The sequence below is a fragment of the Meriones unguiculatus genome, chromosome 3 (genome assembly GCF_030254825.1).
Source record: "Meriones unguiculatus strain TT.TT164.6M chromosome 3, Bangor_MerUng_6.1, whole genome shotgun sequence".
In the NCBI taxonomy this organism is placed as follows: Eukaryota; Metazoa; Chordata; class Mammalia; order Rodentia; family Muridae; genus Meriones; species Meriones unguiculatus.
Window position 1 is genome coordinate 182,132,879 of NC_083351.1, and position 26,820 is coordinate 182,159,698.

At 42.5% G+C, this 26,820-nt stretch overlaps 1 protein-coding gene across 1 annotated transcript; it reads right to left on the reverse strand.

The window, feature by feature from the left end:
• Positions 1–344: 344 nt before the first annotated feature.
• Positions 345–26,820, reverse strand: Tnfsf8 (TNF superfamily member 8). The gene is made up of 4 exons (XM_021660588.2): positions 26,376–26,820; positions 16,399–16,441; positions 5,103–5,174; positions 345–2,814 (listed from the first exon to the last, which is right to left on the reverse strand). Exons 1-4 carry the CDS (start codon positions 26,583–26,585, stop codon positions 2,420–2,422), a joined length of 720 nt encoding a protein of 239 aa, XP_021516263.1. The 5' UTR covers positions 26,586–26,820; the 3' UTR covers positions 345–2,419.

A 26,820-nucleotide genomic window follows, 5' to 3' on the forward strand; every position in this document is an offset into this window, starting at 1 on the left:
TGGAAAGCTTTATCTGTTTCAGAGTAATCAGTGATATTATGCTGAATCTGGACCTTTGTTCATTAAACTCTAACCAAATTCTCCCTCAGTATTTTTTCTACCCTTACCAAACATTTTCTGGACATCAGATGATTCTTTGAGTCTTTGAGTGTGTGTGTGTGTGTGTGTGTGTGTGTGTGTGTGTGTGTGTGTCTGGGGGATTCTGTATCAGGTCATGAAGTTTGCAGAAGGCACCCATGGGTACTGTACAACAGATGAAAATAGTTTCTGAATGCGGAGAAAAACACATTTTTTTCCCCTCAACACCAGGGATATGCTTATGTACACTAAAGGTGGAATTTCCATTAACTTATACATGATTTTATTTACACATGATTTTTCACAAGTTCATGAGTGCATAGTGTGTAAACTTACTGAACTTCCACTAAACAAACATGAGTCTTAGGTAGCCTAAATATCCAGTTAGAAAAACAATGTGCTCACTTATATGTGTGGTGCTAATTCTTTGTTTCATCATCAAGTTGACAGGATGTAGACTCTACTAGGAGACACTCACTCTGGCTGTTTCTGTGATAGTGTCTCTTAGAGAGATGTAACTAGGGATGGTAGACCCATATGAATGTGGCCAATACTAGTCTATTGGCTAGGATCTCAGACCGAATAGGTGAAAAAAGGAGGAATGAAGATGAGAACCAGAGTCCATCTCTCTCTATTTTCTGAGTGTGGGTGCAATGTGGCCACCCTCCTATACTCTCATTACCTGGCCCTCTGGCCATTCTGAAGTCCATCCGTTCTCAAAGTGTGAGCCACATGTTTTTTTTTTTTTTTTCAGTTGTGTCTATCAGGTACTCTGTCACATCAATGAAAAGTACCTAATTATTACAGATATGTCAGAAAGTCCTGAGGGGGGGCTGGCTAACCCTCAAAAGTATCATATTTTAGTTTTAAACTCCCTGGATTTCCCACTTCCTATTTACATTCCAGTTGACTTATTGTCTATTATTCATTTTCACTTTGCCACATTGCACTTCTTTTTAAATGAAGTGCCCTCCTGTCTTCAGTGTTTGGCTTCCTGAGCACAGTTTGACAGAGACCGTAATTAGGAAAAGATCAAACCACAGTGCAAACGTCAGGCACCTCTGCCCAGAGGACAGTCTGTGACTCTGAATCTAGAGGGGGCATTTGCTTAGTTCCCACTCAGGTTACAGGTGTCTTCTCAGTAACACATGTGTTGATTTAACCTAAGGTTCACTTGCCCCTCCTTTCAGTACAACACAAATGCAACAGGTCTCCTTCTTCTCCAGCAACGTGTCCTGCACACCTGACTGAATCTGAGAAAACACTGTAAATTGACCTGCTATTGCAACTACATTTCCAGTAACTATAGAGGAGGAGACCTAAGAGGTTAACATAGCCACTCTTCTTTGTCATTGTGTGTGTGTGTGTGTTCTGGGCACATCAGAACAGCTGGATTTTCTTTTCCCTTTAAATCTTTTCTAGCCTTTCTCTGAAAAACTTTGTTCTTTTCCTTTCCTCCAGAAAAGCTCCTATTTTACTCCATCCTTACATACAGCATGGGCAAGATTTGTATTCCTCACTGAAGTATAACTCCCAGGGACCCACACATCACTCAAATAATATGTCAGAAGTCTCCCACAATGCCGTAAAATTTCCAAGCTTGATGAGGCCAGGGGAACTTCGTGGCCTCTCAGGTCAGGAGAGGCTGTTAATGTTTGTTGTCCAGAAGTTCTCCACATTTTCAGGATCCTCATTGTCTGTCAACAGCTTTTTCTGGGAGTTAAAAACCACACAGAGAATGGAATGAGAGGTGTTGGAAGTAGAGAATGCCACCATGTGCATTTCAGGAGATGGCAACAGCTACTCTGTTGGTGAGAGAAAAGATCTCTTGCCTATTACAAGAGGGTGGAGTATCATTCTATAAGGCAGCATGGAAGTCCTATGACCTGCTGAGATGACAAGCAGACATTACTGGTACCATCAGTTTCATCATGTCTTGTGAGGTCTTCCTCTGCTTGAGAATCTCAGCTCACCAGTCTTTGGAGATGAAGGAAACATTGGAGAGATGTAAATTCTATCTTCTACCTTTTCAGATTCAGACCCCGAGTTTCAGGGGGAGAAAAAATGGCTCAAGGTCAGTGAATTAGTAGTTAGACTGGGTCAACCCAATCCCTTCTAGTGCCCATGTCGGTCTCTGTCCACACACCTCATTTCTTCCTTGCTGTCCTTCTGAAAGACTTCTTTTTAAACCTTGGGGCTATATCCTTATAAAGGACAGAAGCAGAAGTACACTAATTCATATGCTTAGTTTAAGTTGTAACGTGTTCTTTTGCCCATGTTTGGACAGATAAAGTACTACTATATGGTAGACAGCATTTTCATAAAGGTCAACAGCAACTATTCAGTCTGAACTACTATATAAGAAGATGGACAGCACGTTATCAAGAGGAAAAATGTTTGTATCAACATACTGGAAATTATCCACTTTGACTGATATGGTAGAGTTGACCTGTAAGTAATACAGCAGGAACTGGGAGAGATTCTGGTAGATTCTCTTATTTTGAATTCCAGACTCGCACACTGTTACCAGTGCCTGCTTTTTGACCTTGGCATTGATGAGGAGCTTCACATTCAGGTCCACCGAATGATTTGAGCAATCCACAAGAAACTGCAGTTGGCAAATGATAAAGTACCAGCCCGGGAACTGGACTACCAGGTTCCCATCCTGGTATCCAACTCCATGAATGGCACCATCTTGATTCCATGACAATTTGGTATTGTTGAGATGTTTTGAAACTGGAAAGATAGAAACAGGATTATTATTGCTCACATGTTGGGTACATGCTGGAAACCTGTTTTTCAAGGTTCCCATTCAGGATCTCTGTTTTCTAGAATGCTGCATGCTATCTAAGACATATAAGCATCTTCTGAGTACTCTTTCTAGACTATTCTTCCATAGCTCATTCCTTTTACTTAGAAAGGCACAGGAAGAAAACCATCTGTCTCTCCTTCTTTTTTTTCAGTGCTCAAAGCTGGAGGGTTGGATCACACACAACACTGCACAAGAAAAGGAAAGACCCTATAGGAAGATTTTCTAATAGAAGACATCTCCTATAGAAGTCTTTCTTTTAATTATTATCTATCACATCATATAGTTGTTAATATTTTCTTTCTACTTCTTTTCAGTGTGTCTGTATATATATCTGGCTGTATTAGACCCAGGCATGTGTGCAGGTGCAGGTGTGCTGGTGTGGAGGGGAGTGTATTTAGCTCAGAGGACAACCTTGGGTATCAGCCTTTACACAATGCCAGTACTGCTTTACCATTTGCCCCGTTTCTGTTTTTTTTTTCCCAAATGTTTATTTCTATTACGTATATGTGTTTTTGTCTATATGAGTATATGCAGTGTGTATAGGAGGGGTGGTGCATCAAATATCCTGAAGATGTAACTATAGGCAGTTTTGAGACATCTGATGTTAATACTGGGAACCAAATTTGGGTCTTCTGGAAGAGCAAGTGCCCTCAACTGCTGAGCCAACTCTCAAGCCCCATAACTTGTGGTTTTGAGGCAGGGATTTTCACTTGCCAGAATCTTGCTCAGTAGGCAGAGCTGGTCAGCCAGTGTGCTCCAGGGATCCCTCTGCTTCTGCCTTGGCAGCACTGGTATTTCAGGCATGAGATACCATGCTTGGCTTTTGAAAAGTAGGTTCTAGTTCTCCAGCTTACAAACCAGTCACTTGACTGCCTAAACCATTTCTCCAGCTCTTTTCTCTTTTAGACCATACCTACCTAGACTGTATTTTACAGTTCTGTGTTACCAGTCATTTGTCATGAGCAAGCACTTAGTGTTTTGATAGGCATTGCAGATGGGGTCAGAGCAGTGACACTCAATATTACTCAGGAGAATCTCTATTAACTTTCACATTTTAGATAAAATCAAAGTATGTTATGTACATGCATAAAGATATCAATAATAAAACCCATTACCATGAACAATTGATATGTGTTAATATAAAATAAGACACTCCCTTTAACATGGTCTGTGCTTTTGAATGTCTCCGTTCTTTACAGGACAGCCAAGCATCCTTACCTGGACCTTCATGTGAAGGACCCACCACATAACACTGTTAGGGAGGTGAGGAATTAACAGAGCCTCTAAGCTGAAATCTTCGTGTGAAAGCCAGTTCTCTGAATCCTAACAAATGAAAATCAGCACTGACTGGTAAAGGTGCCTTCAGCACTAGGAAGCTGGCATGCTGCTTTTAATTGATTCAATGCTTTTTCTTCAAACCTTGTTGCAATTCAATTGAAAGGCAAGAACTAATCTAACTGTAAAAATGGGAGTTTTTAAAATGAGCAAAATGGCTATTCAGAGAATCTTGGCCATCTCTTCCATGGCTCATTCTTTCATGCTCTTAGTGCCTCTTGCTGTCTCATTTACAAGGGACTCTTACCTGAAGTACACTGTCATATGCAAATAGGCCCTGTTCCAAGGAGCTCATTAAGCTGTCAATCTGGGGACCAGGCAATTTTGTAGTTCCCTTGTGAATAACTTCATTGAGGTAGAGATGGGGGCTATTCTTTGTATTAGGGAAAAGACTGTGCATTAGGCCCAAACTAATAAGTAGGTGCATGGTAGTGTGGGTAGTGGAGGAAGGGAGAGGTGGTGGAAGCAACAGGAAAAAAAATGTCTTCAAAGGCAAGGTTGGAAACATAAAGGGGTGAATGCAGTAGTTCCCACTGCTGAGGGAGCTGAGGGAGCTTTTGAAGGCCTGTGCATCTGTCCATGGTCACATGTACACATTACAATATTGCCCATAACATAGCTCCCTCAGAGCTCAAGCTTTTTTCTAGACAAACAAATAAAAAAATTTCCCAGCACGCTGGGCTGAGGAAAGAAGAGACTTGTAGCTATGGAGAAAAATACTCTCATCCTCTTCCTCTAAGACTTTCAAATTTAATTTATGAAAAGTATGATGTAGGCCATCTGCACATCATTTTCAGCTAGAGGATTCTTCTGGATTAGAAGTTGGCACAGGACATCATCTTCGTAGGAATATATTTTTCTGGCTTTGGCTACTGACCTTGGAGGTAGGCCCATGATTTCTTGAATGGAGTCCTTTTCAGTGTACATAAGAGGTCCTCTGAGCAATTTCCTAAAGACAAGATCAAGCACGAATTGAAATCTGCTCCTGTGAGAACTGTAGAAAACCACATATTTTCCTGTGACCCCCTGAGACCTGCATTTACTAGTCTGTTTCTGTTTGTGAGGTTGAATCTCTCTCACACACACACACACAGAGTCACACAAATAATAACAAACAAAAAACAAACATCTGTTTCATTTTGCTGTCAAACAGCCTAGGATTTTCACATTTTTAAAGCTTATTTTTTATCGATTACTTCTACTTGGGCTATTATAGAAGACTGTAGAAGTTAAACAAATATCTGAGTTTCCACGGGCTGTTGGGCACCATTCCCCTCTTGGTCACAGTCTTCATGCAAGGTGTTAATAAGCATGTCTCATAGGTTAAGAGACACTGGGAATCCCATATCCTTTAGCTCAAACACCAATCTCTACAACAGCAACACTGATGGAGTTATTGCTATCTATCATGCTCTGCAGACACTAGATTCTGTACTTTGACCTGCATCAACTAATCTGGTTCTCAGACTAATCCAGGGTCAACTTTTATGTCTGCAGATACTGAAGGACATACTCAAGGTCAAGTGAGCATTTGGGAATGTGAGGATTCCCACATCTACTTTGTTCCAGAGGATGGAATTCCTTCTTTAGGCTGCCTTGCAAGACAGCAATGATTCAAACATCTCACTCAATTTTAAGAGGACAAAGCATTAATGACATCTTAGCAGGAAGCCTCCCATCTGGATCTTCTTTAATAAAGACAAACACAGTATTTGTGTCATTATAGCATTTTAGAAATAAAAATATTTTAATATCATCACCAAGGATGATGGCTCTTTCTTATTATAACAAGCTATTTTGTATGCAAGGAACCAAATTATACATTTCCTGCAGTGACTCACAAATTGAATATATTTGGAGCAAATTTCTCTTCTGTGGGTCTTGGTTCCCCTATCTGAAAAACTGGAAGCTCTCTAACCTAGCATGGATGCCTTTTTGATGATATCACCAGGGATGACCACTCAGTCCATCCGTTTGAGACTGACAGATAATGCAATAGGGCCATGCCCTGCTCTGCTGCTTACTGTATCTCTGAATAGCATGTCCTGAGCTCTCAGTTGCTTTCTCTATCCCACTGCCCAGATTTGAGAAAGTCCCTGGGACCTGAGAGTGGTTAGAAGGTGAGTGAAGAGTTCCCTCTGCCGTCTGAGCAAGCTCACTACTAAAGACACCCCCAGGAGAAGCGGGGAAATTGTCATCTCTAGCTGCTCCTGACTCACAAAGAGCTTCTGGCCCATCAAGGGCTAAAGGCCAGCTTCCACTCTCTAGATCTTAGCCTATGCTTATCACCTACGCAGTGTTCTTGTGAGGGTTGCTGATGGCCTGCACATACTCATGGTGTGTATATAATCAGGACTCTGATACCAAAGTGTGATATTCTAATGGTTTGTGACTGTTGTCCAGTCTCTTCGAGACTGTAGAACATTAACCAGAAGAAAACAGGGAGGTGCAAATCTGGGTGACTCTCTTTGGGAATTACTGGGAATTACTCTCTGATCTATGTTACCCACAGCTCCTAAGGGCGGCATTCGTTACTTTTTGGGTTCTGACTCCTCCCAGTCTCCCTAGTCTCAGCTTGTACCTTACCTCATCCCATTTTACTCTGTCTTAATAGTAATCAGCATCATCACCACTAGCATCATCATAGCGAATGTTAACTATTTTTGTGATACTTTATTGAGCATGCTACAACCATGATTCCATTTAATATTCACAACTGTCCTGTGAGAGACAGCTTAGCATCATTTCTGTGATGTGTATAAGAAGCCCCAGGTTTTCAAAGGTTAACTAGCTTGTTCTCAGCCATACAGCTAGTTGTTGGTAGGGTAGAGATTAAAACTCTGACAATGTGACTTTAATCCTCAGATTTTTCCCCCATGCTACTGAGTTTGGAGGCTTGCAGTTCCCTCTAAATAACCGCATGGATACACTTTCATGTGAACACCTCTTGTTACTGCAACCTGTGACCCCTTACCTCTATCAAGCTAGTTGCGTTTTGAAACACACCCTGGCAGAGACTACAGTTCAGTCTCTCCTACTGCATAGCCAAGTAGATGCTTCATCAGCGTTTTCCACATGGAGTCAACTAGCCCACCTCTCTTATTTCCTTATGTGGTTCTGGCTAACCTCCTACTCAGGGGATCAGTGTAGTAAGTAGGGTACTAGGCTTCTTTCCCCTCTGGCAGAAATAACTCACCTCACAGATTCTGTCTAAGGAAGTTGGGAAAACAGGATTCATGCCCTGTACCAAAGCCAGGAGGTCACATCAAAAACAGGCTCTAATCTCTCTAGTCCAAAGGCCTCTCTGTATTGGGTGGCTCGTGACATTGTCATGAGCTGAGCCTCTACAAACCGATGGTGGCAGAAGTACAAGCCCAGGCTAGCCTCTCATACACAGACTTTTTTTTTTTGTTCCGTTTTTCCCCTTTGGTCTTCACATGCACAGTGGGGTGACCTCAGTTGTAATTCTGAGAAACCCAATGATGGAAAAAATTCAGCCTTATTTTGAAGCATTTGCATTTCCTGAAATCAAATGGCAGACAGACTAATTTTTCTTAAAGAATTGATTAGATGGTTTCATGCTAAAGGAGAAACACCTGCTTCTCATTCTAAGAATGACATTGCTGGGACGGGTTTAAGGAGGGAGCTGGTTATTGAGAGAGTAACACTGTGGAGCTTGAAGAAGATCCCAGAGGAGTGCACCATTTCTGTTATTTCACATTTGGAGAGGTCAACAGAGAGTAAAGGATGCTTGATGGGACCCAAACACTAAGCGTCTCTTAGTGGTTTCTGAAGGATTACAAAGCCCTCAGCTAACGACCAACACTGTAACCCTCTTTCCTCCACATGATGATGCCATAACTATAAAAAGGACATCCATGTTATAATGCAAGTCACAGAGATGGAGGGAAGCTTGAATATTTGGCCAGTTAGTGTTGATCAAGGAGTATGTTGGCGGCTCTGAAAGTCCCCAGGCTCTTGTTAAGACCTAGATAGTATTGTGTGCGGTACCAGTCATGCAGCTCAGGTCTTATCAACGTGTGAATCCATGATAAGACAATCTATTGTATATATAAAGAGTTTTAGGAGGTACCCATGCAGTAGAATCCTGCAGTGGCCCCAGAACTTGGTGGATCGTGGGCTGTATCTCTGCTATCTGTCTTCCCAGTGACTATTAGTCTGGAAGGGCTTAGTTTGAGAGATGGAATATGAGAGCTGTCTGGCCATGGTGACTAAGCTGATGTTTGGCTCTTGGGTTTCTGGAAGTTTTTTTTTTTTTAAATTTAGTATTTAGATCTCACTGTTTGCTGAGAGGTAGAGATGCCTTGCTAGACCATTCTAGCAGACTGTGCTGATGTATCCCTGCACTTCAGGTACTGATGTGGGCCAGGAGGTCAGCCCTGGATCCAGCATTTTGCCTTTTCGTGCATGCTCTCCAACCACAGGTAGAAGACACATGTTCAGGTCTTCCGAGACCCAAGGGACAGAAGAGAAAAGTTTCACCTCATGGACATTCTAAATTATGAACATTATGCTTCTGTGAGAATTTGTGTGGGTTTTAGAATAGAAGCTGCCTTCAAGAGTTCCTGGTTCAAATCTGGCAAACACATGGCTTCCATGCTCCCTGTGTTGTCCCCATTGCACCTTTGTCCTAGGTCACAGAGTGAGTTACTGACAGAGACAGAAGAAGAGTCTAAAATCCCATATTCTTTGGCATGCCATCTTATCTTCAGATCATTGCCAATTCTAAAATTTCTTTGAACATCAAAATTTTTGGAATAGATGCAGTCCTTGAGTCAGTGTTCTGTGTTTTGTCCATCAGCTCTGGTTTCTTCCAGAAGGATGGTGGACTATCCTTTCACTTTCTTTCAAAGACTGGAGAGGAAGGTGTGTCAATGACATCACAGTGGCTGGTTTCCCAGAGAAAGGAGGGAGGTGGGGGGAGAGAGATTGAGAACGCTACTACAGAAGGTGGTTGAAAGGTAAGGTAAGGATTATGGCGGTCTTAAAGCAAGAACCCCTCCTGGAGATTTTATGGACCCAAAGGATCATGCTAGTGAAGATTATAGATCTAATTTTGGGGGAGGCTGATCCAAGAGATGGTGGTTTTTAGGACGTCCTAGCAGGTAAAAGAGCAGCAGAGCTGCGTTCAAAACACTCATTTCCTGGCTCCTAGAGCTGACCTCTGCCCCTGATTTTTGGTCTTCCTGTGGAGCAGCGAGGGTTAAATGCAGGAAGAAAATGAGTCAGTAGCCATTTCACACACTGCAATTAAAGCCTCAAGACACAGCTTCAGGGGTTGCTCGGAAAGCAGCTCCAGTGAGCCTTCCTGGTCATTCAGTGTGAGAGAAAGCCCATAGATAACTTTAAGTCTATGTTCAGAACAGACACAGGTCTCAGCAACTGGGCTTTAGATCCAAATGACATGTTCCCTAAATCCTAGTTAACTTCTTCAGAACCTGACCTGTAAGGACCAGGCAGATGGTGCTTCTCAGAGAACATGTGGTTCTAGTGAAGGCATTGAATCCATCATTTCCTCTCCCAGGACATCAGTGACTGTACCGGTGAGGTAAGGACAGTAACAACCCGGATATGTAGCTGTTGTGACACACATCAAGACTACAGATGTCAAATAATTGGTGCAACGCATGGCTAACGCTGATTCTGCAGATTTGAGGTCCACTCTTGTCTTCTTTTCTTGTCTTGGCACAGCTCTGTGATACTCTACAGAGAGGATTGGCTAATAAGATGCTAAAATGAAGCTCATTGTATTGCCTGTCAGATTAGACTTTCTTGCTTCTGTACACAATTGTTTGAGGCTCTCTTATGCTTTTAGGAAAGGATGAACACCTCTTGGAAATATCTTAATCTTTGAAAAAACAGAGAAACTTGTATATTTCAGTTTCATCTCCCTTGCAGAACACCAGAAAAGTCCCAGCAGCGACACCTGGAGGAGTCTACTCTCAGCACACTAAACAGCATTCAGGATCAGTGTGAACCCTTAACCTGGTGGGGATTGGGGGAAGGGTCACTTCACAGGTCTTCAAGAAAATCTAACCATTTTCTTGATACCACCAGGTTCAGAACGTGTATGATGCAAACATAAACCCAGAGAGGAGCCATTTGGAAAAGGAGAGGTGGGCGACTCTGGATGCACACCAGTACTTGGGAAACACCTGATAGACAGCATGCTTCTTGTTGAACACAAAGAAAACAAAGGATAAAAATGGGTTGAAATCAAGATGGAATTCACTTCAATACTGTGAAGCTTTTGGGAGCTGAAAGCCTTTTAAGTCCTGACCTGTTGTGGTATGTAAGGTAAACATATCAGGCCCTAGGCTTATTTTCCTTCCTTCAATGCACGTTAAAGGCCGATTGAACTGACATTTTTGGGAGGGGGTGTTTTGGAAACATCTTAAAGTTCTTTTAACATTCTAAATAACCTTTACAATGCCACAGCTTATTTTCAATGTGGAAGTACAGAAGCAATCCCAGAACGGCTCAGACATACGTGAGTCCAAATCCCACCCTGCCTACCTACTGGCTGTATGGCATGGCACAAGTAAGTAGGCCTCTTTGAACTGTTCTTTCCTCCTCAAAGTGAAAATAATATACACCTCAACAGCTGGCAAGAGGACTAAATGAAGTAATGTACAACACTGAGTCTATTATATACCACACAAAGAATACCAAATAGTTGGTTTTCTTTCTCTGGTCTGGGGCCTGGGCTACCTGGCTGGCGCAGAATCAATACTGCAGATGTTCTGTCTAGGGCTTGAGCTGAATATAAAAAAGAACCAGTTTGAGGTCTAGGACTATTTGTCCTTCTCCCTCTTCTCCCCCTCCCTGCTTCCCACTTCTTTTCCTCCTTCCATCCTCTCTTAAAGTGTTAGGATGGTAGGGAAAGCTGACATATCCTCTGGAGTTAGAGACTGGCAAATTGTGTCTGCCAAGTCTAGTACCAAACCTCAGCCTTTTTGTCTTCTTTTGTTCCTTCCTCTCCCCGCAGCTCATCTCTTCTCCTTCCTCCTCTCTCTTTCTTGGGTGTGAGAATTATCAGTGATGGCTTTAGAGCCCTATCCAGAACCTCATTCCACTTCAATCTGGGTATTTCCAACAGAGAAATTCCTGATTCCTGTTAGTGCTGCCTTGAGAAAAAGAAAATGAATTTAAGAGCAAGTTTTATTGAGTGTGTTCAGAGCAAAAGGAGGAACAAGCAGGTTCCTTTGTAGCAAGCGAAGTGACCAGCTGAAAAGTGATTTACCCTTACCCCCAGGAAAACATTCTACAATGCTGCAAAGGGGAAGAAGAGCAAATGGAAACTAAAAGTAACAAACTGGATCCAGTCCCGTCCCTCTGAAGAGTGGGGCTCTGCCAGACAGCGTTTATTTTCCTGAGGGTGAGTGGTTGTGAGGAAAAAGAAGGCTGCCATTCCTTGTCTCATCTCTCAGCCACCAGTCATGGCTCCCAAATGGCACAGACCATTTGGGTCAGTGAAGTACTGGGGAAAATTAATCTGCTTGGCTGTGCAGCTCTCTCACCCTCAATATTTCTTGTTCTTGTTGTTTTCCTTTCTATTCTTGTTCTTGACTTGCTTTGTAGACTAGGCTGGCCTTGAACTCACAAAGATATGATTACTTCTGCCTCCCTGAGTGCTGGGATTAAAGGCGTGTGCCGCCGCACTCAGCTCTCAGTGTTTCTTTATTGAAGAGACCACCTCTTCATCTCTTTGATGCCCATAGTTTTCTTTTAACTTTGAGGGGTATGGGGTTTCCTTAGGTCATCAGGACCTCTGGGTGCCATGGGCCACATAGCATTTTCAGGGAAAAAATTATTTTTCTACTGAGTAGATGAAATCACCCCAAGTCTCACTACCCACTCAAGCCTGCCCCACAGCCCCAGAACTTAGTGATAGAGTACGCTAGCCTTTGAGAATTTTCTAGTGGCTGAAGTAGCTTTGACCTATCCCGGATAGAGCCCCGGAGGTTCTGTACCGCGGCGCTCCCAGCTTTCCCGTTTGTCTCAATCCTTCTGCAGACATGCTACACCAACAGGCAGGATTTTGTTGTCTCAATCCTTCTGCAGACATGCTATACCAACAGGCAGGATTTTGTTGTCTCAATCCTTCTGCAGACATGCTATACCAACAGGCAGGATTTTGTTGGGATTCCTGAGAAATCTAGGTAGAGGGGCTGTGATCTGAGATTTGGACAAATGAGCCCACAGCATGGGCACCATAAGACAGTCAAAATTCAGTGGAAGCAGAAGATTAGAAAAAAAATGATGAGGTGATGTAGGAGCCTTGACTCCAGCCTGCATGTGGAGGAGGGAGGATCATTTCATGGATCATGGAAGAGCAGGTGGACCAGATGGAGGTTCAGCCAAGTGGGAAAATGTATTTTTTGTTCCATTCATGTTCACAGTGGCTCCCTGCAGGAGGCACGCTGCCTTTTTCTGCTAGAGGAGAGACTAAAACCCAGCATGAAGTGTGTAGAAAGGCTTGCCTTCCAGCATTCCTGCTTGTCCATGAATCCAGCTGAATGACTGACAAGTCTTAAGCAAAGCAGGGTGAATGCAGAACCTATTCTAGCCAGGAATGGCAAGTTTGTGTTAGGACTCGTTACCAACACGGGTGTGGCTTTCTGCGGTTTCCCTGTAGCTAAGGATATCCTGTGCTGGGCTACCTCGGCATGTGTACAGAGCCCTACATCCCTGGCTCTGGTCAGTGCTGGCTTCCTGTAGGTGATGGATTTACAACAGCTATCATACAGAGATTTCCCATCCTTGCAGCATCTGTCCTGTGACAAACCTCATGGGACCCTTGGGACTTCCTCCCAGGAATTTTTGGAAAGTAGCTCTACCCTGCCTGAGATGTCTCAAAACAGTGCTATCTTTCTCCTTGCCCCCTTCTTTTCTTCTCAAAAATGGACAATTTACTTCTTGTGTAGGCATAAGATTAGCTTGTTGGTGAACAAGGTTATTACTTCAGAGTTTTGTCAAACAATTGACAGGGTTTTTCTTTCTGTCTTTAACTACCCAACAAGAGAATTCTAGTCTCAGGAAGTATGAAATAAGTGGTATGTGTGTGTGTGTGTGTGTGTGTGTGTGTGTGTGTGTGTGTATTCATCTGTGTATATGTATGTAGAGGCCAGAAGTCAACATGGGGTGTCTTCCTCATTTTCTTGCTGTATTATTTTTTTTTAAGACAACATTTCATTCCTGAGGTCTTTTATCTGTTGTAGCTTTGTCTTTTTCTTTTTCTTTTCATTACATCAGGTATATTGCCCTGTAAATTGTGGTAATGGTACCAGGAATAAAAAATTAAAGAATTTTTAACTTTTCAAAAAAAAAAAAAAAGACAAAGTTTCTTACTGAACCCAGAGCCTTTCAGTATGGCAAGACTGGCTGGCCAGTGAGCTCCACAGATCTTCCTGTCTGTTTTCTCAGTACTTGGATAGAGCTGCTCCTGCTTTTCCTGTGGGTGGTGGGGATCTGACTCAGGCTCTCACGCAGCACAAAAAGCATTTACCTACCCACAAGCTTGTGAAATAAGCACTCTTCTTGGCCTCAACTCCAATGCATTTAGTATATCGAGAACAGTAATGTTTGGAGAGGAGGAAAGATTTCCTAGAGTCCTAGCCTTGGTGTGCAGAGCCAAGTTTTACCTTCACATGCTATTTTTCTTCCTTATACTGCTGCAGTGTCCAAAGTTTGTGGAGCTAAGGCAAGTGTAGCTGTGCATTAGAAGGGGAGTCAGGGGCCACAGGGTGCCGGCTCCTCAAAACTGAAGTAGGGGCAACAGAGGGAACTGTGGAGTCTCATATTTGCTCTACTGTTGGTTGTTGCTTTCTGTAGAGCCCTGGCAAGTCACCATGACCTCTTGGCTCTCAGAAACTTACCAGCAAATCAGAATGTTAATGGAAATAAGCCCCAATCTCTCTCTACCCTGTACTGCTAAATCTTGGAGCTGGTAATCAGACAAGCCTGAAAGGTTTAACCGAATTTTCATGTTCCCAATGAGAAGTATTATCAGAATTGACAAACAGAATCTGTCTGTAGAAACACTGAATTTGAAAACAAAGGTTATTTGTTGTTCTTGTTGGTTTTTTGTTCTGATATTCCTAGTCATGGACCAGGTAAGGAGGGAACTGGTAAATGCTCAAATCCTCAGTTCCCCAAATTTGGGATTTCATGAACTTAAAAAAAAATTTCCTCAAATGAAAAACTGAGGGGCAATATGAAAAAGACAGATTTTATTTTTGCCTCTTATGCTCATTAAAACAAAATAAGTGACAAAGAAAATAACCTAGCATCCATCTGTATCAATTCTTTCTGTGAAGGGAAGCACCTGAGGATGTTCTCTCCATGAAAGAGTGTTTTCACCTGCAGTGTAGCTGACCAGCTGATGAGAGGACAACTTTGTTCTTGGTTCTTATTCCCTGTGATATGGTGCTAGCTGAAATCCACTAGTTAGAGCTTTATACTCTGCAACCTGTGATTGGAGCGCTCTACAAACAAATAGAACCGCTGCTCAGTGTGGTACCTAATCACGGCTATCTTTGCCACTGACATTATGTCTATGAAAGGTGGCTGCTGACCTTTGCCAAATGAAAACTCCCATCTTACTCAGAAAACTCTAAGTGGAGCTGGTGGCATGACAATGGAAGCATAGACAGGGAATTATGTTTGATCAATGCCAACTGTTCTTTGCAAGGCTCTATGGGAATATATACAACAAGCTAGCAATAATGTCTAACTCCAAAGCCTATACTGTCTTTACCACAGAGTCTGCTATTCCCGTATATGGGCTAAGTCCAGCCACTGCTCATTCTGTAAATAAGATCTAGGGGAATGCAGTCATGCCTGTGCATTCATGTATTGTCTAGCTGTGATAATCACAGTAATTGCAGAACCAATTTCAGCCAAGATAAGAAGGCACTTAAAGCCTGGAATAGTTACTATCTGGATCTTTTTTAGACAATGTCTGTGGCCTCTACACTTTACTTTGCTCCTTGATCACATAACTGGTTATCTACACAGGAAGGGGAAATGATACCACATACTAGGGACTAAGTGATTTCGGCCAATATTAAGCTATTGTTTATCAACCTAAGGTTATTAATCTGTCTTAAAAGGTTTAGAAGACCCTATGTCCACTCGGGGCTCCTTGTCCATACTTTCCAAGTCTTCAGTACAATATCCAGAAGGAGAGAAACTACAAGGGTGATGCATTCATTGTAAGGAGCTGTGTCCTCTGGTCTCAAGGATGCCTAGCATCTCTACCCTGGTGTCTCTGAAGTTCTACCTACCCATCCCATCTTCTTCCCTCCCCTCTTGCAGTTCTGTGGTTAGCCACCTGTGATTGCTACCCAGGCTCCGAAAATTGTGAGTGGAAATGGGTAGAGATTGATGTTTAGAATGCAAAGACACTGGATCAGAGTCAAGGTCCTTTTGTGTCAATCCATATGATTCTGAGCAAGACACTTTTTCTCTAAGTTTGAATTTTCCTTCTCTAGGCCATGAAAACATTAGATGATCTTGAGTTTAATCTTAAATGTTAACTGAACTTTGCATATATCCCCTTAGGGACTAGTGGGGCAATAGGTTAATCAACAGCTTCTGTGACCAGCAGAGCAGAGGGAAGTAGTCTGTGGTGACAGGTCTTCAACTTCATTAGGGGTTTTGGCTATTTTCAGTTATTTGAACATTACTATATGCTGGCTGTCATGCCAAGCAATTATGAGCTGACCCTGATTGGCTTCTCTAAAATCACAATGAGGTGATCACTGTGATTCCCATTTCATGGATGTGTAACCGAGACTTCCCTATGGGAAGTGGAGTCCAGATTCATAGTTCAATTTGTTCAATTTAGGGTTTGCAGATCAAAATACAAGGCTGCCTTGCGTCCCTGCCAGGGTCTGTAGCTTGGCTACAGCAATGGCGTTACTAGTGAGAGTGTTACTGGCAGGTGGGAGGTTTGTGTGGATAAGCACAGTAATCAGGGTCTACCCAGATGAGTCAGAAGCATCAGTTTAACCCATCCACCCCCACCTCCATCCACCCCACTCCTGCTGGAGACAGCCACAGCATTTCTTCCTGATAAGTAGGCATTATACCTTGTGGTGTCATCTGCATGATTCATTACACATTCATTCCTAAAGTTGAGATCTTACCTCCTTTAAGGGGAACCTTGTCAGTTGTTTTTGGAGTGGAGTCCTGGAAGGAAAGAGAGAAGAGCAGGGTGAGGACACCATAGAGACAGAACAGATTATCTTCTTTTTTACTTTGGGAGTCCTCAAAGTATTGTGCAATTTGGAATCCACCCTCCATTTGACTCTTAAAGCGTGAACATTCATTGATTGATTGACTGTAGTGTGCTTCCTATCCATGCTAGACTACCTGTCTATCAGACATCCTAAGCAGGGGTCACCATACACATCTCAAAAACAAGAAACAAGACAAAATGGCTTGTTCAGGGGCACACAGCAAGTTTGGAGCTCAGAAGCACAGCTGGAGCCTCCACTACCAGCCAAGACCTTCTTCCCCTCCGCACATGCTACTGTTTTTTCTCCTTAACTCAACATATGATCAAATGAAGTGAATAAGCATATGTACTTTTGTCTTTCCATATCTAGCTCATTTTAAAGTGTTATAAACATACCTGGAATAAATCTTTCTACCTCGACTGTGGTTGGAATTTGTGAATTAATTAGTGTTTATATTCCAAACATTGTGATGATATTGTAAATATGTTGAGTCTCTACCTTCATGCATTTATTACAAGTTCATTTCCAGATATAATTGGCAAATTTATAAATTTGTAAGTATATGTAGCACAAACAGAAGTATATGTATTCATACATTCATTCATACATTTATGATGCTTTATAGAATTTATGATGCTTTATAGAATCATTATAGATGTCTCTCTTACTGATTTTTATGTACATGAGTAAGAAGTTGATGGTAAAAGCTGTTGACTGAAGAGAAAACTGTGCTGGGGGTCAGATGAGACTGAAGAAAGAATAGTTGCGGTGTTCTGAGAAGGTGGCCCACAGAGGTGGAGGGGCACTGGTACCCAGCAGATTCCTCAGATATTAGCTTTCCAGTGTTCACCACTTTTCCCATGTCAACCTAGAGAGGCATGTAAATAGCCTTCCACAAATGAACAGAACGTCACATTTGCTTTTTAGCCTATTATATAGGTCATAGTCTAGTACACTTGACTGATATAATAATAAAGACTAGAAAGGGGTGACTATTTTTTTCTTTTTTTAATTAATTACAGTTTATTCCCTTTGTATCCCACCTGTAGCTCCCTCCCTCTTTTCCTCCCAATCCCATCCTCCCTCCCTCTTCTCCACCATGCCCCCCCCCCCAGTCCACTGATAGGGAAGGTCCTCTTCCCCTTCGATCTGATCCTAGTCTATTTTTATGGGAAAAGATAGTTTCCCAGTATCTACCAAAGCTGGAAGTTGACAACTAAGAGCACCTGCCTTTCTCAGTGTTCTGTGCAAGAGCTCTATCATTCTCTTTCTGTGGACACATTTGTATCTGAGAAGTAGGGCTCTGCTCTAGCCCAAGAGGAGGAACTCAGAAATACAGCTCAGGAGGCCTCTGTAATACCAGCCTCGATGGCACAGTAATCTGGTGAAAGTCTATAACTTGGGGTCTCAGAATTTTAGGGGAAGAGGTGTGAATCTGGTTTGGAAACCTTTTTCCCCTCTGCTTGTTTTGTATTGCCTTATTTCCTGAGAGCTCTTGACGTGGGTAACAGTGTTGTGCATCTGCAATCACACGATTACCCATACGCTTCTTAGGAAAACCTGACATCACAAATTTCCCCTTTATGTTGCCTCTTGTAACCAGCTGACTTAATGCCAAGCATTACTTTCGATAGCATGAAATACAAACACAAAGAAAGCATTTCCATTTAGATGAAGCCTGACATAATTGAGTGCACCAATGGCCATGTATCCACCTAGACACCTAGAGTGAATAGTAGAAGAGTAACACTGGCAGAGCCATCCCAGTGGCAGAAATGCTAGAGAATCATTCATTCAGCTTTGGATGATCTGTGGTGTGCATTGTGTCACTCACTGAAAGATATGCCATGGACCAGTTCATTAAAACAGTCATTTCAAAACTAGTAATAAATATAGAATCAGAACAGTGAGTTTTGGCACAAGCCATGAAATGATCAGAGTGCTTAAAGAAAGAATTTCTGGTGCTTTAATGTTGAGACTCTTAAGCTGCAAATTTCCACTTAGCAAGTTGGGTTGACATTATTTCTCACAAGTTCCCAGGTGATGCTGATACTCCTGGATTCCAAAACACCTTTGAGCCTCAAGGATATAAGAGGTGTATCTGGGAGGAGGATCTAAATATATGGAATGGGGATGGGATCATGAAGGGGAAGGCCTTGTTTTTGCCTGTCAGCTGAGAGTTCCTTCTATCTCTTCAGGCAGGGAGATGCCAAAAGCACTGGCAGGGAATCCTAGAGTCCAGGGAATCTCTCACAGAAGTGGGACTGTTCCTATGTTGAAGAACACAACGTCTCTGGGGCTTCCTCTGGCTGCCCACAGTAGATGTTATTCCAGAGTCAAAGCAAGAGACAAGTCCAGACATCTTACAGAACTTTGGGTTAATTTTGTAAGGAAGAATGCCAAAATACTTGAGTCTAGGGCCAATTCTAGGCCAAAATTCTTCAGTGAACTTTCCACTTGGCCAATGACAGAGGGGTTCATTGCTCTCTCCTTGCTGTTTCATGAGCATCTCCTGAATGTGAGAATGGAGAAGCAAGGCCTAAGGACATGATGACAGCTTACATTTGTCAGGCATAATGATGGCTGCTAGAGTTTGTCAGATTGCTTAGACCCCAGGCACTATGCAGAGTTCTGTCTGTAAACTGTTCTAATAAACCTTGTCCAGGAATTTGAGACATCGGCTAGGCAAAATGAGAACTATCCTGCTCGGTGACTCAGCTTTGAGTAAGGTAGGACATAGGCTTGACCTAGATGCAAACAAATGGCTCCCCCCAGGCTATAATTTCAGCTCCATAGAGTAGCTCAGGAAAACAATCACCATGGTTACCAGCCCCTGCTGTATTTCCTTAAGCATACTTTCTCTTTTCTTTCTGCCTCTAGGACACCTGATGGGCATTCCAACAGTTCCAGAGTTCTTTCCATGTAATGGAAAGGATGGCCATGCTTAGTCTGTTTATCCCTAGGTGCAATGACCCCCATCCCAATCATTAGCTCAAAAAGTTTTTTTTTCTCCCCTTTTCTTTAATTACTGTAAGTAGAGGACCAATAATTCCTACTCTGGGCTTTTGGAGTCATAACAAGATTTTTCATGTAAATTATTAGCAATTGTTTGAAAACAGTAGGTGTTTAAGAGGAATTGCCTTATAATGTATTTAATTTATCACAATCCCCCCAAAGGTCTATTTCCTCAGAGCAGTGATGTGGCAGGTACCAAACATATGTGTGTAAGTTCCCAAACTGGCTTTTCAAACAAAATCCTCTGTTAGTACAAATTATCAAAGACAATGCAAATGTGGAATATTTTAGAGAGAATTCTACATCATCTTCCTTTCTGACTTTCACTGTCTTTGGTCTTTGGTTCAAGGCACATGGAAATCTCTATTATCTCTATTGAAAACACTCAATGCTGGTTACTCTGGAGCCAAATCTTTTCTGGGCCTTATTCTATTGATCTTTAAATTAACTTTAAGAATTAGGAGTTGTCTAAGACATAGAGAAATGATTTAATCATTACAGAAGATCCCAGAGATAAGAAAGTTGGTCCTTCTGGCTGCGAATGTCAATGCCCTACAGCATTGTCTCTATAGATTAAGGCAGACAAAACAGCAGCATGTTCTCTCAAGAACCAAGGAAAGAGCAAATGGCACTTACAGAAGACCCCCAGGGGACACATTTTAGTTAGGAACTCTTGGTTTGGCGGATTTGGGATTTGGACTACAGTGACTTGTGTTACTCTCACTTTCAAGGATATATATCCTGTGGATATTCATGAAAATAAGTATTCTGATTCAGTGGGTTTGGGATAGGCTCCAAGCTGTTGTAATTCTAGGCAGTCTCCCGGATATGCCATCATGTCTGGTCCAGAAGATACTCTTTGGGTAGCACTGGCTTCAAGACATGACACAATAGGCAAGCAGGTCACTTACGGTCTTGAAAGGGAGCTGGACTCAGATGTTAGATTAGAAAATCTTCCTGCTCTGAAGATGGAGTGGGCACTTTGTCTTCTGGGCCTCCTCCATCAATGCATTTTGTCATCTAGTCCCACTTCCTGCTCTGGAGTGCTGCTCTGGAGGCTGACCATTGTTCATACCCCAGTAACTCCCACAGTCCAGTTCATCTCCCTCTAGGCCATGCCTCAACTCATTGTCTGACTTGATGGGTCCCACCTCCACCTGCTTCCATTCTGATAATGGAGAGCTCAATATATAGCTAATGAGTGGAAAGAACGACAACATTTAATAATACCCCTTCATAAATCCTCACAGTGTTAAAAGATTCAGATAAGGATCAAGAAATGCCAGACTGCTGAGTAGAAGACATTCATGTCTTCAGAGTGTCACCCTCTAGATTAGATACTCATGAAAAGAGAGATTGTTGCTAGCTGTTCTCTTAAAAAGTGAGTAAACACACGACCATATAAACAGATATAACCAGCTATGTCCCTAGCTGTTATAATAATACCAAGCATGGATTAACCTCAGGCAGACCCAGAATTGTTCTACTAGAGTTTTGGCCTGGCTCTTGCACACTAGTCAATGTCACAAACACTAACAATCAAGGGTGGGTATAATGGTTAGCTTGGGGCTTCTCAAATTTTACTATTCTTACACATGTTCTGGGAAGATTATTAAAATGCAAGTCTGACTTAGTAGCTCTGGGTGGGAGCTGGTAAGTCTTAATTTCTTTGTGTGTGTGCTATGTATGTGGGTGTGTTTGCTGTGCATGTTTATCAGTCTGAGTGTGTGTAGGTAAATGCGATTATGCACATTTGATAGTCAAGGGACAACCTTAGGTACCAGTTCCACACCTAACCCAACAGTTCTTAGCCTTTGCCATATCTGTCTCTTCATCGGTCAGTATTGTGTTCACTACATACTAGCTGGCCGAGGAACTTCTGTGATTCTCCTGTCTCTATCCCATTTTGTTCTAAGAGCAATGGGTTTACAGTTGTGGGGCTGAATTCTGGGCATTCAAACTTAGGTTATCACATTTGGTAGCAGGAGTCTCAGCCGGGGAGACAGTTTCATAGGCTTCATTGTCTCAAGTTCGGGGAGTTCCCAGAATGGGTCCTATGTGTCCATGTGAGTCTTCCCTTTAAAGTCCGGCATATGGCTTGTTCCTTAGAAAATTCCTGCTGAGGTTGGCTACCCAGAGGCTATTTAAGCTGTGGGCTGGCTTTACCCAGGGTCAGATGATTGTTCAAGGTTCCTGAATAAACTGCATTGAAAAAAAAAATAAATAAAACTCAGTTTTGTCATGTGAAAAAAATATTTGAAACAGAAGCCTGATATGTGCCCTATTAAGTTTGTGTTGTCACTTAGCATTTAAATTAAAACAAGTTTCTCGATTAATTGTAGTTATGTCTGAGTTGTAGACATAAGCCTTTATCAGCCAATCACTATTAACTCAAGTTTAGGAGAACTAAATCAGCAGCAGTGTCTTAAGATCTCAGTACCTTTTAGATAATTAATTCACAAGTTAAATTGTATATTTAACCTACACATTTTTGCTTTCAGATATATTATGTATAGTCCAATGTAAGAACTACTCATGTTGATCGTATTTCCAGTGTAAATTAAAATTCATTCCCATAAAAAAAAAAAGAAAATTCCTGGCTACCAGAAAAGGCTTAATTAATTAATTAACTAATTAATTAAACAAATTCTTAAATAGAATGCACACCAAATACAGGGAGTCCCTGAAGAAGAGGGAAGTGTCCTAGGGCACTCCTACCATCTGACTTTAAAAGGTAAGACTCCTTCAAACAGTTGAAACCCCGTCTAACCCACCAGCAGCCGCCATAAAGGTTAGACTCCTCCAAGCAGTTGAAACCCCGTCTAACCCACCAGCAGCCGCCATAAAGGTTAGACTCCTTCCAAACAGTTGAAACCCCGTCAACCCACCAGCAGCCGCCATAAAGGTTAGACTCCTTCAAGCAGTTGAAACCCCGTCTAACCCACCAGCAGCCGCCATAAAGGTAAGACTCCTTCAAACAGTTGAAACCCCGTCTAACCCACCAGCAGCCGCCATAAAGGTAAGACTCCTTCCAAACAGTTGAAACCCCGTCTAACCCACCAGCAGCCGCCATAAAGGTAAGACTCCTTCAAACAGTTGAAACCCCGTCTAACCCACCAGCAGCCGCCATAAAGCCAGTGCTCTGTCACTCTTGGCTTGGACTCACTGCCTCCCCTAAAGAAATTTTTTAAAGAGAAAGGTAGCCTTCTCTGCTTTCTCTTTCTAAAAATGGTGTATAAAATGTGAAAGTCAAACAGCCTGAGGCCCTGTTATTCCACTCTGGACAGTTTGTGTTCTTGCCTAAGCCTGGGTAAGCCCAAACTCCTGGCTTAGGAAGCAAAGGCATTCCTAAGGTTGAGAGTCTATTAAAATGCAAACACAAATTTGTGAAGTGACTGGGAGACCAGTGTCATGATGGATTCCTCTTTCCAGTGGGAGATATGAGAAGCTCTGATGCTTTTTTTTTTTCCTTTTGCTTTCCTCTCTGTGTTGACAGTTCATCTTACCTCTACAGTCTTTCCCAAGCTACAGGTTAGTGTGCATACTTTAGTAGTTACTCAGCTTTTTTTCCTTCCTTCCTTCCTTCCTTCCTTCCTTCCTTCCTTCCTTCCTTCCTTCCTTCCTTCCTTCCTTTCTTCCTTCCTTCCTTCCTTTCTTTCTTTCCTTCTTTCTTTCTTTCTTCAGTGATGTAAAGAGATATGCCTTTGATGGTAGATCTTTCCTGCCTCAAGGTGGTACCATGTCTGTGGAGGCTGATAGACAACATTTATTCAAGTGAAAAATACACATTCTATCTCCATTTTTAGGGCTTTATTTATACATATCTATTTGTAAGCATGCACAAAGGGTGAAACATCCTAGGGAGAAATGTAACAGCCCCCTATAAGGTCCAGACAAATCATGAAGCATCAGCATAACAGGATAAGATATGACTGTACAGTGTCACAAAACAGACTTCTACATAACATGAAAGGATCTCTAAGGCAGAGCACCAAGTGACTGAGGTCAAGTTAGCAATGATGTCTGTGTGCTATGTATTTGCAGACGCTCAGATTTATGTGAGAACACACAGGAATCTGCTTATGGTGCCTCTCAGCAAAGACAGGTTGCTGCTGGGAAGACAAGGCGTGATAAACTTCTAGTTTCTTTCCCCTTATTTGTTGGTTTGTTGCTCAAGCAATTTGATATATTTCATACTAAATATTTTTGGCTTAAATGTGAAGAAAACTACAGTTATCACAGAATGCTTCAATGACATCACTAGAAAGCTGTATAAACAATGCATGGAAAGGGGCTTTGCTAATGGTTTTCTTAGGGGAATATACCCCGTGTCTACAGCAACGCCCTGTGCCAAGCAGATGCTTAGTAAATACTGAGTCCGATACCTTTATTTCCATCTTGTCTCCTCTATGGAGTGTTTACTTGGAGTCATTTGTTCCTCTAGCCAAGTCTCAAGGACCCTGGCTGATTTTCCTGACATGGCTAACTGCCCCTTCTTCATCTCTTTTCTCAAACTCTGCCATTGTCCAGGTGAGGTCACTCTTCTCACCCCCTTCACTTCCATAAAAGTATTCATATTTCTCACTCTGACCAGACACCCTGTTTTCCAGTGATATTTTTCTCCAGTCTGCTGGGAAAACACTCCTTCACTGGTGATCTCAAGGTGGTCCCATATGGGAAAGTAAAGTAATTGTCACAGTTCCCCACCAGGTCTCAGTGATTCACAGAGGATACTGCGTGTTCATTGCCCATTCCATGTTTAGTATTAAGATGTGCGCTGAACGCCTTGGACCCTCTCTTTGTTTTTTTGACAGGTTCTCCCTGAGCCTGTTCAGTTGCCAAGTTCACCTGTTAGAAACAGTCCCCATCTCTCTTCTTACCTGCCATTCTCCTGATGACCCAGAGCCAGGGGATATACATTTCCCTAGCTCCTGCCTCAATTAATTCTTGAGAATGTACTAGAAATGATATGTACAAAGCATTAGATTCTTTATATCATGGCTATTAAAGCCATGGAAACGGAAAAAAAGTGGAAAAAATGGAAAGCCCTAGCTGTGAGCAAGTTCCCACCATTTAAGAGATCACAACATACCAAAGTGCAGACACAGACTGTGAAAAGTGGCTTTCCATACCCAGGTAATGAGGTCAGTCAAAGAAATAGATACAGCAGAAGTCAAATCATTGAAGAGAAGAATGGGAAACAAGGTTCTTCAAGTTTCTGTCACCATCTGTGCAAGCCAAGGGAACAACATCCTCACAGAGCAACCAAAAGCAACCAAGCAGCCCCCACTGTACTCCTTGCTTAGGGTGATTGACTCCATGCCCTGTCCCCTACCTGTGCTTCATTTTCTGCATCTGCAGAAACATGGCAGAAAAGGTTCATCAGCTTGCACAGGAGGAATCATTTCAACAACTGATTGGAACTGGTTCTGCTACAATCCTTCCCCTTCTTGGTTTCTCCCTCACATCCAGCAGTTCTGCATGTATCCTTCATCTGAAGAGCTCCTTATGGCCACTCCATCTATCTTACTGGCCATTGCTATGAAACAGCACAGTCCTAGCACATCACAGTGACAGAAAGTGGAGGCTGTACACAGAAGAAGAGGTGCACAGAGGTTTGTCTAGTCATCCTTAGTGGTTGCAGATGGTCCCCTGAAATGATGATTCCCACCAGCTCTGACAGCCAAGTGGGAACAACTCCTCCTTACACTCTCCTGGAGGAAGGAGCTATAAAGCTTCTTTTAAATTTCAATACTTGATGACACTTGGAAGGCCCTAGTTTCTCTCAGCATCTATTTAATTGCAGAGCCTGTGGTCAAAGACAACTGACAGAAAACCAAGAAAACCCAGAAGATTATAATATGACAAGTGAGAATTATGAAATAATAACAGATGCATTCACACTTGGGCAGGGTGTTGTATATGTGGCTACAATTCATACAGTATCCAAATCACCATGACTCTCTCTCACCCCAAGCCTGTGAGTCTTGTGAGCTGATCCTACACCCTAGGCACTTTGTGACAGTTCTCTCTTAATGCTACTTTTCTAGACTACAATTTGGCTTTCTCCTTCAGGTCTTCTATATTACTCCTTATTTCAAACAAAGTAAACCTCTCAAGACAGTCTAGCCTTACATGTTGTATGTGTACCTCAGACGGTACAAGTGCAAAAAACATTGCTACTTTCTGTCCTTCGGCTCAATCTCTTTCAACACGCTGAGGTCTTCAAAGCTTGTGAGGAAGCTTTCGATTTCTTTTATGGGTTTTAACTTTGAAATACCCAGAGCTCTGGGGAGCCTTGGCTTCTCTTCCTTTTTTCTTTTCTTCTTCTTCTTTTTTTTTTTAATACTACACTCTCTAAAACTTAGCTCCTTGCTAAAAACAAACAACAACAACAACAAAAAAACCCAACAGCAACAACAAACTCTTGGCAACAGAGAGGCCTCAGATACTCTGAGAGCATGGATTAAGGACACAGCCTTAGAATTAGGCTGAAAGCTTTACAGGGAGGATACATGTATGCACCAAGGCTGACTGTGGCTGCCTCCCTCCATTCTGTGAGGCTCTGGCCCCACTGAACTGAAATAGTAATTTCTCAAGGTCAGCAGCTCCTCTCTGCTCTTTTGGCTCAAGTATATCTGGAAAATTTTGAGCTCATGTCCAATTACATTCCTCTTAAAAATTCCAAATGAGTATATAAAGTTCACTTCTATTTCTTTCTCCCTTTTGTCTGATATGACATTTTTTATATGCATAGTTTTATTTGTTTTTGCTCCCAATCAAACTATTAATTAGCTCGCATAGCTGTTCCTCCAGGGGACATAGATAATAAAGAAGAAAACAAAAGGAAAGCAGCGAAGTTTACTCACCTTCTTCTGGACTACCAGGACCAGGATGATAGCCACCGCAACGACAAGGCACACGAGTGCCGTGGTGCTGAGGCAGAAGTAGCTGCGGCTTGCAGTTCTCCAGGGACCTGTGCTTCTCCAGGGACCAGCTACGGAGCTGGGCGGCAAGTGCATGGCTGGGTCAGGGGAAGGCTCCCCACGGCTGCCTGCTTGCTGCAGCCCTGGCTCCATGCTTTATATAGTCTGCTCCACATCACACCTTATCTCTCCTCATCTGCCTCGATTCTGCACCCAGCTCTGTTCCAACAAGGATTTTCCCCCTGCATCCTGGATCATGTGATTTGGAAAAAAGCCTTCACCAGTTGCCGGATGGAGAAACTCTTCTCTGGGGGCGTGAGGCGAAGGGTGGCTGCAAGGGTGGGGGAAAGGTTCATATTTTCACCGCCTGGGATTAATTTGAGTGTAG